Source organism: Labeo rohita, unplaced genomic scaffold (genome assembly GCF_022985175.1).
Source record: "Labeo rohita strain BAU-BD-2019 unplaced genomic scaffold, IGBB_LRoh.1.0 scaffold_112, whole genome shotgun sequence".
NCBI lineage: Eukaryota > Metazoa > Chordata > Actinopteri > Cypriniformes > Cyprinidae > Labeo > Labeo rohita.
Window position 1 is genome coordinate 236,635 of NW_026127252.1, and position 17,926 is coordinate 254,560.

Consider the following 17,926-nt stretch of genomic DNA (forward strand, 5'->3'; position numbering starts at 1 on the left):
TCAGCATTCAAAGCTGTCTGCTCTGCACACCCTAACTTTGGAAGATGTAATGAATGAAGAAAAATACTTAATGCTGAGGGGTCAAAGCGGCCCTTCGATTTGTATAATTCTTTGTAAAATTCTTTAAATGTATTGTTGATTTCAGTGGGATTTGTTAAAAAAAACACCCTCCTTGTTTTTAATTTTATGAATTGCTCTACTGGCTTGAAGCCCTCTTAGCTGGCGAGATAGCAATTTGTCTGGTTTATCGCCAAGTTCAAATTGTTTTTGTTTAACTTTTAACAACATGTTATTAACTTGGTTTGAAAGAACTGAATTATATTCCAATTTGAGTGCTGCAATTTCATTAAACAAATCCGTATCTGTAGAATCTCTGTATGCATCTTCTAACTGAGAAAGACGATTATCAATTTCTAGGAGACGTTTCTCTCTTTGTTTTTTAAGACTGGATTCGTAGGAAATAATATGTCCTCTCAGGACAGACTTTAGAGTTTCCCATAATATTGAATCCGAAACCTCGCCCGTGTCATCAAATTTGAGAAACTCAGCAAGCAACTCTGTTAAATGCTCACAGAACCCGGAGTCCAAAAGCAGGGTAGGATTAAACCGCCAATTATAGCTGGGCCTAATTTCTGACATGTCTAGGGAAAGTGTCACTGCTGAATGATCAGAAATTATTCTACTATGATGTTTGATTGATTTAACACATGAAATTATTTTAGAGTCGATTAAAAAGAAATCTATCCTAGAGTATGATTTGTGAACCTGCGAAAAAAAAGTGTACTGCTTGTCTGTTGAATATTTTAATCTCCAGATATCAACAAGGTCAAGGGAAGCCATCAGATCATTAAGAACAACGGCAGAATTAGTCAAGGATATATCAGCGCCTGAAGGAAATCTGTCTAAAACAGGGTCTAATACTAAGTTGAAATCGCCGCCTATTATCAGATGTGTGTTTACAGTGGTTGGCAAAAGATTAAAAACTTTGCGAAAAAAAGTGGGATCATCAAAATTAGGTCCATACACATTCAGCAATGTGACATGAGTTGAGGAAAGTAGGCCTGATACAATTACATAACGACCATTAGGATCACTGATAGTCGATATGTGCTTAAAAGGAACAGATTTACGAATTAAAATAGCTACCCCTCTGACCTTGGATGAAAAAGGAGACTGGAATACTGCATCTCAGTCGCCTTTGTTCAGAGTGCCTTATATGCGTCTCTTGTAAAAAATAATATGTCAGCAGCAATAGACTTTAAATAAGAAAAAACTTTGGCTCTTTTAATCTGATTATTTAATCCCCGGACATTCCAGCTAGGCAAGGGTAACGCTGCCAACTTTAGATAAAGGCCTACTACAAGTCATAATGTATAATATTTATGTATAATGTAGTGGCTGCTGTAGGTGAATTTGGAGAGATACTAGCCAGTGAAGGAGGTACACAGACACAACACACTACATACACAATGAAGAAAAAAGACACCACCCACCCCTCCCTTTTCAACAGCTTCCCCAAATGAAGCCGGGAAAAAAAACCCCATACGAACAGTGGAGCTGCTGGGCAGCATAAGGAGTGAAAGAAAAACCTATCTATCAAAGTAACCTCAAATAGAGAGACGGGGACTCCCTCGCAGCCTCCATCCGAAAAATATAAGGAAAGCAATTGCTCAATGAACCTGAGCTATGGATTTAGAACTCTATTAACAGATATAAAACTGTTTATAAAATTATTTTAAAAACTATTTAGACAAATATGACGGTCTCAACATTCACATGCAAACAGGGGGATTAATGACTACATGTATAACGTAATCCAATAACAGACCGTGAACGATCTATAAATGTCTTTTTTTTTTCTTTTCTCTGTATGAGAATATACTCACAGCATCCTATAAAGACCAGTAAACAAAAAGTTTAAGTCCTTCAGCAATGGTCACAGCACTGAGAAACAGTCCTGAACTTCAGATCAAGAAGGGTCTTGCTCTACGATGGACTTCACAAACTCTTCAGCCTCTGGCACCGAGCCGAAGATTTTCTTTTTATTGTCCTGGGTGACAATAAGACGTGCGGGGAAGAGCAATCCAAATCGGATACCGGCCTCCTTTAGCTTCTTTTTCACTCCGTCAAACGCCCTCCGCTGAGAAAGTACCTCTGCCGTGAAGTCCGGGAAGATGGAGATGAGTACTCCGTCAAATTTTAAAGGGGCATGTTGCCACGCGAGTCGCAGTATCGTCTCTTTGACCGGATAATGATGTATCCTCGCGATCATGATTCGGGGACGTCCTCCTCTTGATGGTAAAGGCCCGGTGCGATGTGCACGGTCAACTTTAATCCGTTCGGGAAAGTTCTCAGTACCCAGGAGTTTCGGGATGAGTCGTTCCACAAACTCGGTTGGACGGCCAGCCTCCACGTTCTCAGGTAACCCCACGATCTTGATATTCGCTCGTCGAGAACGACCCTCGAGATCGTCCAATTTAGCACGCAGGGCCTTGTTAACTGCAAGAATTTCCTGACAAGAGGCCTCCAGGTCAGAAATGCGGGCTTCATGCTCAGCTTTAGTACCCTCAAGGTCAGCAATACGCGAGGTGGTTTCAGAGAGTGTCGTTCGCAGCTGAGATAAAGTAGCTTCCAACGAATTAAATCTGTCATTCATACTATTACTCATAGTTTGAATCGCCGATAGAATGACAGATGAATCTGTGGCCGCGCGAATATCGCCATCCGCCTCGCTTTCATTAAACAGCGGTTTCTCGGCCGGCTGTTTACCTGAGGAAGTTGGCGAATCGCCTTTCTTGAGTTTAGCCTTCTTCATTTCACTACTATATAGTAGCGAAAAATGATGAAAATAGAAGAAAAAACACAAATTTGTCGAGGCTTTGAGGGAGCACTCTAAATTTACGTCCACACCATGCGGTGCTCTCTAGCGCCCCATCGACTATAAGTAACTTTCAAAGTATGTGAACCTGCTACCTAACCTAACCTTAACCTAAGTCTACTAATACTCTAGGGCAGTGGTTCCCAACCACGTTCCTGGAGGCCCCCAACACTGCACATTTTGCATCTCTCCTTTGTCAGACACCCCCTTTTTAGGTCTTGGAGTCTCTACTAATGAGCCGATGATCTGAATCAGGTGTGTTTGATTAAGGAGACATGGAAAACATGCAGTGTTGGGGGCCTCCAGGAACGAGGTTGGGAACCACTGCTCTAAGGATTTAGTTAGTGTTAGTTGACATGTAGTTGGAAAACTGCTTATTGTCAATAGACTATAGGGGGACCATCAAAACAAAACGTAATATAATGTAAAAAATCGATGTAATATGATATAGTCCATTATAAATAAAGTAGATTTTATAAGCTGTCCATTGTGTGTTATAAATAATCATAATCTTAAAAGTTATTTTACCTCAATTACTCAAGTATTATAATGTATTATAAATGATTATTCATGAGATGATATAACATATTACAAGGTTTTTTATAATGCATTATGCATTTGTTATAATGCCTTAGAAATACCATTATAATGTATTATAAATAAGGCTTCATAGAAAGTGTTACCAAACACACAATACCCTCCCGAAGGTCACTGTGTAATTCGCACCCTGAGCATAATACAGTAAAATCATTTGATATGCAACAGTACATTCATATGACAAATGGACCAGTATAACACCAATCATCAAATGCAATGTTCCTCTGCTGCTAGAGTCAATGTTTGATCAAACTGTCAGAAATGACTACTGTAATTGAAATGTGTAGTTCACACTGTTTCTATTCTACATACTGTTCGTAAAGACACTACTGAGCAGCATGTGGTACAGCCCATACTGTACGGTAGGCAGTACACTATTAAACTGTTGCTAACAGCCTCTACCAAACATTCTGTAACTGACCTGACTGAATCTTTCTCTGATGCTAAACTCACATGGGCTGAAAAAGAGAAACTGAGCAGAATGGCCCTGCTGTTCTTTTCTGTACAATTCACCGAATGTGGCCAGATGCTGCCAAGCTCCAAAAATCTCAATACAGGTACCAAAATGCAGTAGCCTGTATGTGTGACATCCTGAAGCCATATGAGAGCTTCGTGTGAGGAACAGATCTGTGCGCGTCTCTTTATTTTCAGGAAGTGACTGTATGAATTCAGAGAACCTGAAGTACATGATGACGTTACACAGAGCAAACCTCTGATTCATTTCACCACGGTTCAGGATGTCATGAGGGTCAGCAGTTGCATTTAGATAGTGAATATGTGGTGTAAATGCACAGAGACGTGTATCTTCTCCGAAGTATATTCGAGTATTTTAGAATGTGACTGGCAGCTTGTGCCGTATGTTTTTTGAGGTCATCTGTAACTGTAAACACAGAAAACTGTCTTTCAAAGGGTCAAAACAACATAAATCACTTGCTGTCTGTCTGACAGAACCTGCAGACGTGTCGGAGAACTGTCTTTGGTCACAGCATGCATTCTCTCACACACACTCATGCTGGGTTTCCATGTTTTATGGGGACTCTTAAAGGCGTAATGTTTTTTCTACAAACTGTAGAAAACTGTATTTTCTATCCCCTTACCTTAACACTACACTTACACCTACCTATCACACAAAACTACAGGCATTTTTAGATTCTCAAAACAATTCATTCTGTGTGATTTATAAGCTTGTGCCCACAAAGACAAAATGTATTGGTATTACACACACACACACCAGAGAGCAGTGCGCTTGTGCATCAACATCCAGACAGATGTGAAAGTAATGTGAGTCTGCCAGAGGAAACACACTAAAGTGTGCATGAATGTCTTTGTTAAGTTCATCAAGCATCTCAGTGTGGCTCCACATTCCACACACAGGTCAGTCGGAGGCTGTCGGTCACATGACACGAACACGTCCTATAGCATCACTCCTTACGTTTGACATCTCACTGACCTGTTGTTCTAGTCGTAGCAATGCTGAGCGCATACACCGGACAGATCACAGTTCTGCGGAAAATCTAGTTCTAAATTTCACTGTTGAGCACAGGCGCTGTGTTTGTGTCAGTCCAGCAGCAGCTATTAACTGTGGTAATTCACCGTCTAATGCTGAACAAACTGCAACAGCTCTCAGGGCCTCTGTCGCCAGCGTCTGCAGGGTTTGAGGTTTAATATCCTGTTCAGAAGCAGCAGCCTGTCGTCCAGTGTTACGTCCAGCATGTTTACTGTTTCCTGTCTGCGACAGGCACATCTGGAGGCGTTTAGGGCACAGCTGCTGCTCCACACCCCGTCTGTCACCTCCACCAATCCAACACAATGCCAATCTGATCTGAAACACCAGCTCTGGTCCAGAAGACTGTCTGATGAGGGAAGCGTTATTCCAATGCTACAGTCGGTTATTCATTGAAAGAAAGGAGTGAGAAACTAGTCAAACTTGATGCAACAATAAACACATCTAACAGTGGTATGACGTCTATGTGAAGTCCAGTTTCCAACTCAAACGTCAAGAATAAAGAAAGGAATGTTAAAAAGGTTGACATTACTTGTGATTTACTCAGCACACTGGAAATCAAAGAGCTAGTGGAGTGCAGAGCATTGTGGGATAAAGCATCATCAGCAGAGTGCTCTAATCTATATGGCACATGCAGCAGGTGGGTGACTTCAAGCAATAAAATTAAAGTAATAAAAAGATGAAAAAGTGTCCATGCAAATGGAGCTGAAGTGAAGCAAACAGCGTGTCTCCGATAGAAAAGGTTCATTATGGCTCTAGTACACTGGATAAAAAGCACACACAGAACTTCTGCATACTGCAGTATGCTGATATGAAGATTCCCTCTGTCATTCGGATGACAAGCATTTCTCAAATGAGATATCTGAAACTCCAGTTTGCCTGACTGGTCACATGCCCACCACTATCCAACACCGACCCGAAACCACTGCTGGCCGTCCGTCTGATGTAGCGTTCGGTGCCTGCCGGATCTCCTGGGGTCACGCGGAGCCATGAGAACCCGGCTGGGGTGTATTTATAGACAAGCCTCTGTAAGGCAAGCATCTTTGGGTGTTCACAGGCATTCCAGAGTCATTCCAGACCACAAGAGCCGGACTGAGCCAGAGAGAGATGACGGACTGGAGGATGGAGCCGCTTGTGTGCGGCTGGAGTAGGAAGTGAGTCCATCTGTGCACAGACACACTCATGCATGTACTTATGCTGTAATGTGTTAATGTTTCATATAATAAGCCGTAGTACATCTGATAAACCCAGCTGCAGGAAAATTCACAAGACAAGAGTTTTCAGCTCGTGATTGTTTTGCATGATGTCCACAATGTGATCAAGTAACAGCATCATTCACTAGTAAAGGCAGCACAAACTAGAGTGTTTAAAGGGGTGCTGTTATGCTTTTTCACTTTTTAAATTTTAGTGAGTGTGAGGTGTGTATGTTTGTGCATAAAAAAAGATCTACATTGTTACAAATCTCAAAGTCCACTCCAAAAGGAGATATTTCGTTTTTAAAGAATCCCTTTTCAAGAACTACAACGAACGGCTCCTTTGGACTACAGCGTTTGTTTTCCGGGTGCTGTGATGTCACAACGTGGCCCCTGGAATATCATTAAAATAAAAAAAAAAAACGTACCGGTATAAACACAAATTTATTCATCATACAGTGTAGATAACGTTAGCTTTACTTATAACGCGAGTGTTTTTTAAAATGCATAAACTTGCAATAGAATAGGCTAGGATAATCAGCGATGATGTTCTTTGATAATGTTAGGCTGCTTTTAGCCTCATGCTGGAGCTGGTTTCGGGCAATAAAACTAATTATGTAAATAATTCAATATAACAATAATATCATGTATCTGCAATCTGGCAGGCTGATGATAGGACCCAACACTACTGTAGTGTATTATTTACTCACCCTCCATGCATCCTAGGTGTATATGACTTCCTTCTTTCAGACGAATGCAATCGGAGTTATATTAAAAAATCATCCTGGTACTCCCAAGCTTTAGAACAGCATAGATGAGTGTTTCTCCTCATCAGTCCAAAACAAGTCCAATAATATGCATCCATCTATAATAAAAAAGTGCCTCACACGGCTCCACAGGGTCTCCTGTAGCAATTGATGCAATTTTGTAAGAAAAATATCCATATTTAAAACGTAAGAATCACTGCTTTGACAAGTGGCAGTACTGAAACCCCATCTAAGCTGTTTACCAATCGCAACACAGTGGGACAGTTAACCAATCACAACACATTTCGTTTTTCAGAAGGCGGGCCTTCATTAAACCCAGAACTAATCGAGCCATTTGTGCCAGGCTGGGAGAAATGTATTGTAATAATGTAAATATTGTGAAAAAAATAATGCGTTTTCTTGAACCACCAAGCATGAGAGCATGTTCTAGTACACCCCCAAAACAAAAACAAGACTTGCAAAAGAGCATAATAGTACCCCTTTAAGAAGGACTGTAAATAACATCATTCTGTGAGTTCCTCAACTATCAAAGCTACATAATGGCACCATCATGGCTTATTGGTACAATTTTTGCTTTATTTTTACATTTCAATTTTTTTACGGACAGAAAGCTAGAGTTCACCAGCTTTGTAATGAGAAGTGTTTTAGAAACTGATGTAATTCCACAATAAAAGTGTGGAGGTTTATTATTGAGCTACCCTGTTGAAAAATCCAGCATATGCTGGTTAGATATGTTTTGAAGCATGGCTGCTGGTTTGAGCTGGTTCAAAGCTGGTACTTAGCTGGTCATAATGAGCTAGTTTAAGCTGGTCCTGAGCAGGAGCTAGTTGAATAGGACCAGCCCATGACCATCTAAGGACCAGCTTAAACCAGCAGCCATGCTTCAAAACAACCCTAAACAACATACGCTGTTTTTTTCAACAGGGTCTATCTATCAGAAGCCATCTAGAGAGTGAGTGAGCAAGAAGAGAATGTGAATGTGTTTTATGTGAATTATTATCTGCAGACACATACTCCATAATTTAGAATAACTCATCAACATTACAACAAATATATGCATGAACCCATCTGTTGGGGGCCTTTTTTTGGGAATAAATACAGATTTTAATCAGAACCTTTTTCTCTGCAGCCACAATCCAATAATTATTTAGATAATAATAATAACAATCATTATTTAATCCTCCTAAGGATCCATGGATGTTAACCGCTGTCAAAAAATATCACGTAATTTCATTCCAATACACAGGGCTCATTTACTTGGTTAGGAAATAACACTTCAATCTGACACTACATTTGCAGGAAAGGTAGATGACAGACGATTTAACTAGCGAAGCGAAAGAATGTCTGAGTCGAGTGTAGGAGTTGAGTGAAAGTCTTCAGGAGGGCGGAGAGATGCCAGGAGGTGTGATGTCATCACTCACAAAGCCTGCGCTATAGATGCTTTCGTTGCATGATATTTAAAGCCGTGGTCGTACTGGGCGCGCAGGTCGGAGAGGTTCTGGGAGGAACTGCTGGGTGTTTCCAACACGCCCTCTGAACAGAGGACGCTTAAGGACAGAAAAACACACAGACCGTAAGTGTGTGCGCGCAAGCCAACGTGCCAGTTAAAGGTCTAATAAAGTCCAAATATAGGCAGGAACCGCAGGCATCAAATGCACACACAGCTGTACAGTAGGCACATATCTGCGGTCAGAAGCCGTCTGCGAATCTAAAATGGGATACGATGACATCACAACCTCAGAGTTGGCTCCGCTGCAGTTTTGGGCCTTTTTCTTTTTCAGTGTTTATTGCACTAGAAGCACCACAGAGATCCACCACACCCAGAAGAGACGAGCAAAGGCAAAACGATCACCAACATCCATCGTACGGAGAGAAGAGTGGATACTATGAATAGCGTGTTATTGTAGAGTGGTTTGTCATCGGTGGGTTCGGCTGGTTTATGGTGGGTTGTGATTCCAGCCAGTAGATTGAAAACAAACACTGCTGTCATTCTTTCAGACACCCACAGAACAGGCAGAATTCATAACATCCACTTTCACAGTCTGTGGGTCTTCCGTCAGAAATACAAGTGAAATACAATTTGAAAATAGTCTGTTGAAGCCATCTATGCTTCATTAGCAGATTCTAGTCAGAAATGAAATACCCTGCCCTGATTTATTCATCCTCGTGTCATTACAATCATGTGTGACTGTCGGCTGCGCTACTATGACTTAGAGCAGATTCATCAGAGAACACCCATTTCTGTTTGGGTCACTTCCTCACATACCGTATTTTTTATGGTATTTTTATGCTGTTTGACATTGTATGAGGGAGACGAAATGATAAACTATTTCTGTTTAATGGCTGAACTATTCCTTTAGCTATTACATGGCACGTTTACAGTGCATAGAAACACTGAGATAGGACACTGAGATAACATTATTACAAGCAAAGAGCAACAACAGCGTAGGAAAGAAAGATCACAAAATCGAGAGTAACAGCTTCACTGATTCTTCTAAACATTAATGAGATGGGAAATATTTGAGAAGAAGCCTTCTGAGAAACATCATTTTCTCCCCCAATAATCTATTCTTCAGTTTCAGAAGATCTCAACTGATTCTCAAAGTGTGCTCAGATTTGCCAAGAAGTCAAACAAGGATCTCAATACGACCTCAAACATTAAACTCCACCATGACCAGATGATCCGAGCTGCTCTACACAACCGATTCAGCGCAGAGCTCATGCGGTGTGTCAACTATGATGGCAGTATTAGGAGTTTTAGGAGAGACATCCGAGACAGCATCTGCAGCACTGCAACACACTGGCATGAATGAATGTAAAATAAACGAGATGCTCTTGACACCAACACACTGTTTGTCTGCTCTGTTTGGCCACAGATCAACACATTCAAACACAGCTGCGGCGCCACGCGTCACTCGTTCACCCACTGCATGCTGGGAAACAGACGAGCTGACAGTCTACACTGATGAAGATCTGCACTACAGGAGCGTCACAGCGTCAGGAGCTCATCACACAAGCAGGCCTTGAACGCTGCTGTTAAAACACGAGAGTCCGCCGCTCGTCACGCCTGCCGTTCATCAGGCAGCATTCCAGAGGAACCGGACAGAAATGTTTGGAACCAGAAAAACTGGGTTTGGTGAAACCAGTGGCCAAACCCTTTCTTGAGCAACAGCAGGAATAAGAATGTGCTCAGGGTTTACTCACAGAATGAGAACTCATCTCTCATCATAACAATGGCTATGACATCCCTTGATTCACAGCATGAGAAAAACAGCATGTTACCACACTGCTCATACTGCAGCACACAGTGTATACGTGGATAATCCACTACACCTGACAAACATGCTGGGGGACACAATGCATCCCATAATTCACTCAACTTCTACTGGGCCTACAATTGGACGCCACTCACTGAATGAAGCGTGAAACGGTCATCTGACAACATTGTGGCGCGTCTGAATGGAGGCCCTTCATCATGTGCAGTTCTTTGACATTTGCAGTCGGTTACTGCATCACTATCTTCAATAAAGTAAACGGTGTGCAGAATACAGAGGAGTTACATTAAACTCTCCGTCATAAATCATCACACAGCAGTTAGGGATGTGAAGCACATGTGAACGCTGGCTTACCTCTACCTCATCTGATCAACGGGAGGGTTCAACCGGTAGGATGGGTCCGACGGCACGAGCAACCCAGAGAGAAAGAGAGCAGAAAACACAGATCAACACAATACCAAACTCATTATTATAAATAATGCAAATATGATTTCAAAACAAGACGCAATAATACTGAGCTCCATAATGAGGTTAACAAAATGAATGCGAGGCTTGAGGGCTTTGTGTGGATTGTTGTCATGTGATGTTGGGTATGAAAGGGGCAGCAGTGCTGGAAGCAGCAGATTGTGAGTTTCAGCTCCACGGCAGTGCCATAAAGCACCTTACGCAAGCCGATTTAATGTGTTAAAGCTTCATGTATGGAGAGCACATGCACAACACATGCTCCTCTGGAGCTTACAGAAAGTCCTGTGGGCTACATCATAGTAGAAAACAGAACATGGACTCATTTACCAGAGAATTTGAGATCATTAAGGAATTTTAATCAAACAAGAAAAGGAGAAAAGCAATTCACGTTTGAACTTTTGGTGGCATGGTAGTACTTACAGTAGAAGAACTGGGTAATAAGCAGGTACTAACCATGTTAGTACCTTAGATTACTTCTTTTTTGTTTAAAGGGTTACTCCTCCCCAAAATGAAAATTTTGTCATTAATCACTTACCCCCATGTCGTTCCAAACCCGTAAAAGCTTCGTTCGTCTTCGGAACACAGTTTAAGATATTTGGATGAAAACAAGGAGGCTTGTGACTGTCCCATTGACTGACAGGTAAATACCACTGTCAAGACCCAGAAAAGTGTGAAAGACATCGTCAAAATAGTCCGTCTGCCATCAGTGGTTCAATCTCAATTTTATGAAGCGACGAGAATACTTTTTGTGCGCAAAGAAAAAAAAAAAAAAGACTTTATTCAACAATTTGTCTCCTCCGCGTCAGCGTAGCACCATTTTGGAGACTATCCGCTGGACGCAAACTGCGTACGCAGTTCTGTGTCAGCCGCACCACACGGATATGTTTTCTACATATATTTCCGCTTTGATCTGAATGAAAACAGCGTATCCGGTGTACACAGTTTGTGTCCAGCGGATACTCTCCAAAATGGTGCTACGCTGACGCGGAGGAGACAAATTGTTGAATAAAATCGTTATTTTCTTTCTTTCTTTGCGCACAAAAAGTACAACCACTGATGACAGACGGACTATTCTGACGATGTCTTTCATACTTTTCTGGGTCTTGACAGTGGTATTTACCTGGCAGTCTGTATGTGTATGTATATGATTCTGGAGTCAGATGATGAGGATTTCAGATGTGGAGCTCGATTCATCTACGTCACTGACGGCATTCCAGCGTCACCTGCTGCTGCCAAATCAAACCAGAGCGTCCATATCTGACTCTCGCTCGCCCGTTTTACGCATTTCTGTATTTTTGCAGCTCACTGACTCAAATCTATGCAGAGATGTGTTTTCCGAGGGTCGTCCGCCAAACGCTAGCCCAGGAATGCTAGCCGCGAGCTCCTCTAAGCGATCTGGCATCTGACCGCAGACTGCAGCTCACAACTGTTGATTCAGCTGGACTTCAGAGAGGAACCACACTTTAGAGCGTCTTCCTGTCCGTGAGGGGAATCACAGCTCCAGTGCGGAGGAACTAGTCCCGCAGGAGGGTTGTGTAGAGGGTTGTGGTTCATTTCTTATCAGGTCGTCTGTCTCAGGTCCATGTTGAGAGTTGACCTGATAACTGTATCATGCTGCATCGTCTGCAATATACTCTCCACACTGTTGGCTATTATTATATCGTTAAGACATTTAAACAGCGGTACAAGTGCATTGCACTGTGGGATACAGCATCTCACATTCAGGTGTATGGACTGCATGGAGTGCTGTGCACGAAGCAATAGTACAGGTAATATGGCCATAATCTATTCCGATCAGAGTCACTAAAAACAGCCCAAATGTGACCTGTGCCTGTGTGTTGTTTGCACAGGAGCAGCGTGAGGCTTTATCAGATGCATCGATCCTGCTGGATGGAGCGGCTTAAAGCAGCGTGAGTGCAGATGGTCAGCGGTCAGTGTGCTTCCTTTTTCCACTCTTCTCTCCACAGGATCGTGACGTAAACGCCTCTTCTCTCCACTATGAAAAAACACTGCTGGTCTACAGCATCTTATCAAGAGAAATCTCCTTCCATTACACTGTGATTCCTCTGTTCATCACAGAACAAATAAGGACAGATTATGATGACAGAGCTCCATTAGTACAGGGTACAGCAACAGCACGACACATGCTCGTGCGCCGCGCATCAACAACACTGTAAGCAAGAACGCTACATCAGATCAATAACACCGTGATGGTGAAGCAGTGTGCAAACCACACCCACACATGAATTTGGGCACTGGTAAGGACTCACTTGACTCTGTTAAGGTAACATAGCGAGCATCAGCTTACATGGTGCATTGTGGGAGTTTTTAAGGAGTGAACGTTTCAGTGCACCGAAGGCATATCGTGACTGACACGGCTCTTGAAAGTGTGCAATCACTGAAAACTTAAGCTATCCCTTAATGCCATAGGAGTTGAGGAGCTGCCAAAAAAAGGCAGAGCCCTGAAAGTAAAATAAAAGAACAATAGCTCACAGCTGATGAAATAAGTCAGGGAATGTATTGATAGTCCACACCTCATACCTGAAGAACACACTTCACCAGTGCAGCACACACTCTTTTTAAGGAAGGACAGGAAAGGATGTGACGTGGCCAAGAGTGGTGTCCCATACTTGGAATTTGTGCTCTGCATTTCACCCATCCTAGTGCACATACACAAACACATACACTGGTGCTGGGAAGCAGTTGGGGGTTCGGTCTCACCCCAGCCGTTATATTAAGGGTGGAGAGGGCGTTGGATATTCACTCCCCCCCACCTACAATCCCTGCCGGCATCGAGACTCAAACCTGCGACCCTTGGGTTACAAGTCCGACTCGACATTAACCATTAGACCACGACTGAGACCAACACATGAGAACACTGCAGCACGAGATTATTTAATAAAATCATGTTTTACTGAAAATTTGTGTCCTCAATACATGTGTAATGTAGTTGCTATAGGTCAGGGGTGGCAAACTCCGATCCTGGAGAGCCGCAAGCTCCAACCCTAATAAAAACTGACCTGCCTATAGCTTCCAAGTAACCATTAAGACCTTGATTAGCTTTTTTAGGTGTGTTTGATTAGGGTTGAACCAAAACTCTCCATCCCTACAATCAGTATTGGCTAGGATGGTTGCTAGTTCACTAAGCAGTTATGACAGTGTTATGTATTATGACAATAGCCAAAAGGACAGGAACACACACACACACGCTGATCTCTTAATAATTATGTTTAAACAGAATGTCAGTGTCAAGCAAACATGCGCTTGCGGCTGCAGTCACTGCTGAGCGGCGGATCACCGTGTGGATCCACATCCAGTGTGTCTGTACAAACTTCACTTATGTAATAATTAGTCTCTCGACACTTCACTGGCAGCATTTATGACAGCAGACACGGTGCTCTCTGGTCTGACAGTGATGGAGCTCGTGGAGACGTGAGGTGTTTGAGTTCATGAGCTCCACTGTGTGACAGACTGCTGGTTATAACACTGACAGATCACGGCGGTCAGCGATGCTTCATGCTTAAGTAAACGCATCAGAAACAGTTCTTCTCTTGTTATCACACATAGTTTTAAAGCTGAGCAATTTTCAAGGTGTCTCTGGATGCGAGCATCTGTTCAATGCGGTGACCGACTGCTGCCCTCAGCAGTGAGCGAGCGCAGTGTCTGTAGGCAGCTCACTGTGCGCGCGGTGTCCGTGATGAGCGCAGGAACGCGACACAAAAACACAGAGTTCGAGACAGAACGGCGTTTAGCGGGTGGATGTTGCGCATGTCGCTGCGCAGCGCATCACTCACCGTGGCTGAAGAGCACAGTCCTGAACCGGTTGTTGACAGTCGAGTTTTCCATCGCTCCAAAACCAAAAGACCCTTTCGTCTTCCTAGATACTCCTCTCCGGGAAATCCAGCGCCTCCCGACTAAGCAAACAGCGCGGACGGACGGCTGGTGTTTGTGCAGTGAGCGCAGTGACTGACTGACGGACTGGCCGCATCAACGCATCACCGAGCGCTTTAAACGCAGCTCCACAGCAGACGTGACGTCACGCACGCACAGCCTCCCGCCGACGTCACGCGCGCCATCAAAACAATCGCACATGGACGAGCCAAACACACGTCTTCCTGTAATGCCAACTGTCATAAAAATGTGAAGCTTGGGAGCACAGATTTATGTTTGGTCTCTTTTTAAAGAAGACCCTTGGCGGAGTATTGTTAAAGTGAAAAAGTTTAAAAAGTGAAGACAAAAAAGTTCATGAAAATGCTTTATGAACAATATCTTATATAAATATATATTCAATTCAATTCAATTCAAATTTATTTGTATAGCGCTTTTCACGATACATATCGTTGCAAAGCAACTTTTTTACATTTTTACAATATATGTAGTAGTAGCTTGATGTACATATGTCAGAGATGTGTGGTAAAGATCGATTAATGACGTAATCAGACAAAGAACACTATAAATTAGTAGCAAAATTCGGTAGTGCTGTATGTTGTTTCAGGGTTGGCATCATCTGAAGTCCTCTGAGGGGTTGACATCATCTCTTCTTAAGTGTTCTGGATCCACATTGGAGCTTGTGAATTCCTAGTTACCACGGGATGTCAATCCCATGACAGAAACGGAGAACAAATAGGAACATAATTAGTGTAGCTGCTGTTCAAACTAAGAAAAGAAAGATTTGTTAAACCAGAGCTAAACGATTAATAATGAACATATATATATATATATATATATATATATATATATATATATATATATATATATATATATTATTAAACATGTTGAACTCTAAACCTGGAAGAAAATCAAAGCCATAACTCTAAAGTTGTGCTTCAAATTGACATTTCAGGAAGATTTTGTTTGGGTGCAGTACCAAATTTTCCCCATTAGATGCCAGCAAAACTCCGCTGTTGCACACAGTGGTTGGATTTGTGATTTGCAGTAGAGTTTTTCTCTCAAATATGACAGGAACACACACACATTTTTTTTTTTTTATGACACACGTACAAACCACACTCTGACATCCACAGCAACACACCCACACTATTATAGCTGCATTATTTATCCAATTGGCTCTATAATATGCAGAAGCAGAAAACGTGAATAAAGCCAGTATTTGCTTAATAGGCCAAAAAACAAACAAACGAACAAACAAAAAAAACTGGCACCATCTGGTCAATTTTTTTTATTTGAAGCCTTGCCAACAGAATGAAAGTCTATTAACAAAAAATGCATAATTTTACAGTTCAATAGCACTGTGATTAAAAACAGCAGTTTTAATGAGCTTCAATGGGGAATTTTTGTCTTTAAAGGGGTCACTGGATGCTAAGTTTACTTTGACATGTTGTTTGAACATTAATGTGTGTTGTCAGTGTATGTACAAATCTACCCTAGAATGATAAAAATCCATGCAGTGGTTTTTAATCTGTAAAAATAATATCCCCTTTTTCAAATCGAGCCGTTCTCAGATGTCTGTCGGTGTGCCGTCACACCCACAGAGGCCGCTCCCACAATAGATGATTGACACGAGCTCTTACCTCAGACCAGCTGTAACAGTCCGACCTCCATTGTTTTGATGCCGGAGCAGGGATGTAAGTTAGACAAGAATATCTCTGATTGAGCGATTGAGGTGTTGTGTTGCTGGATGTAATAATGAACATAGTGGTCGTCATTTACTCCCGACATCTGAGCCGCTGAAGATGCAGTAGATTATGTTTGTTTATGAAGGGAATGCGCCTCCCGATCTACATAAATGCATCTAAAGTAAACAGGCTCGTCACTCCACAGAGAGAAGAGAGGGGCGGGGCGAGCAAAGCTCATTAATATTTAAAGGAACAATCCCTCAGAATGAGATGATTTTTGCAGAGCTGATTTTGACAAGGTAAAAAGGCTGTTGTTTTACACAACCATTGAGAATTTTTAACAGAAGTATATTAGAGACTTTTCATTAAGACCCTAAAGAATCATATCAACTTGTGGAAAATGGGCATGCGATGACCCCTTTAAGGTCCTGAGAGGAACAATTTTTTATACCTAGTGCAAAATAGATATATTAAAGGAAATGGGGGTGAAATAGTAAAATTCCAATTTATGCAGATGGCAATAACATGGGTAAAATGGTCAGATAAAGAAAACTAAAAAGGACAAAAATGTCCAAAAGGTTGCACAAGTGTTAATAATTAATGATCGATATGTTTCCCCTGACATTCAAACATTAAGGTTTCTTGCACCAAAAGAGTTATATTATGTCTTCCATTAATATTTTCCTCTCTCTCTGTGTGAGAAATAAACAGGCTGTTTTTGTCAGTGTAATGTGAGACTGTAAATGACCCCTGCTGTCTGCCAGTCTCTTCAGATGAATTAATGACGCATCGTACTGTCACAGTATCCAAAAGAGTCATCAGCTGAATACCTAATTAGTGGATGAATATGAAACCCAGGCATGAGACAGTGTTGAGAGAACAACACGAACACAGCGGCACAGATGAGTCGAGAGACAGCAGCAGCGTAACATCAGGAGCGTCACTTTATTCTGTCCTGAATTACAGGCGCCTGCATTCACGGCCAGTACGTTTAAAGTGCAGAGTCATTTTCACAGCTTCAGTAAAAACATTAAATTACAGGAAACCATAAACCTAAAACATCAAACTGAACAATGGAAATGTGGAAAATATAAATATCTAGAGAACAAAAGGAAACCTCATTGAAACAGGTAAGCAACGACGACGACATCAACTCGTCCGGCTCAAAACACACTACAAGTCGTTGGCAAGGCTAGCATAAAACAAAGGCACAGCAATGTGGAGAGGTAAAACCATCGTTTCCAGAAGGAAAAGCTGCAGCATTCTGTCACCAGATCAAGGTCTGGCTTCCTCAGCACTTTCTCATTGATGCGTATGAGTTCGACTGCGGTCGGTGCGCAGCTATGAACGACGACATGACGTGACCTTCTTCGTCAGCAGCGGGACCCTGAGTTGGACTTCTATGAACATCACGAGCTAGACTACATGGCTGAAGTGCTCTTTCTGTGTGTGTAGGCCAGCGGTGGTCCAGCCGTGCGTGGGGATGATGCGGTGGTGCTACAGGACTCTCAGTAGGCAGCGGAGCGACCGCGGCGCCGGCCCGAGCAGAGCGGCAGATCGCACTTTTGCTACAGCACCGCTTTGGACTTCCAGTCAGAAACGATGGACGTAATCAATTCTCTGTAATGGCTTTCATAGTAATATGGCTTCTTGTTAACAGCAACACTGATA

General features: G+C 42.3%; 1 protein-coding gene across 2 annotated transcripts in view; it reads right to left on the reverse strand.

Annotated features, from left to right (window-relative positions):
• The window catches only part of septin4b (septin 4b), a 55,614-nt gene extending 40,928 nt beyond the window's left edge, over window positions 1-14,686 (reverse strand). The window contains exons 1-2 of one of the 2 annotated variants that reach the window (XM_051100812.1): window positions 14,474-14,686; window positions 10,569-10,579 (exon numbers count right to left, since the gene is read on the reverse strand). In XM_051100812.1, coding sequence (XP_050956769.1) covers window positions 10,569-10,579; window positions 14,474-14,525 — 63 coding nt within the window. In that variant the 5' untranslated portion in view covers window positions 14,526-14,686. The remainder of the gene's footprint in view (window positions 1-10,568; window positions 10,580-14,473) is intronic. The other variant, XM_051100816.1, reaches the window with a different exon arrangement.
• Between the last annotated feature and the right edge of the window lie 3,240 nt (window positions 14,687-17,926).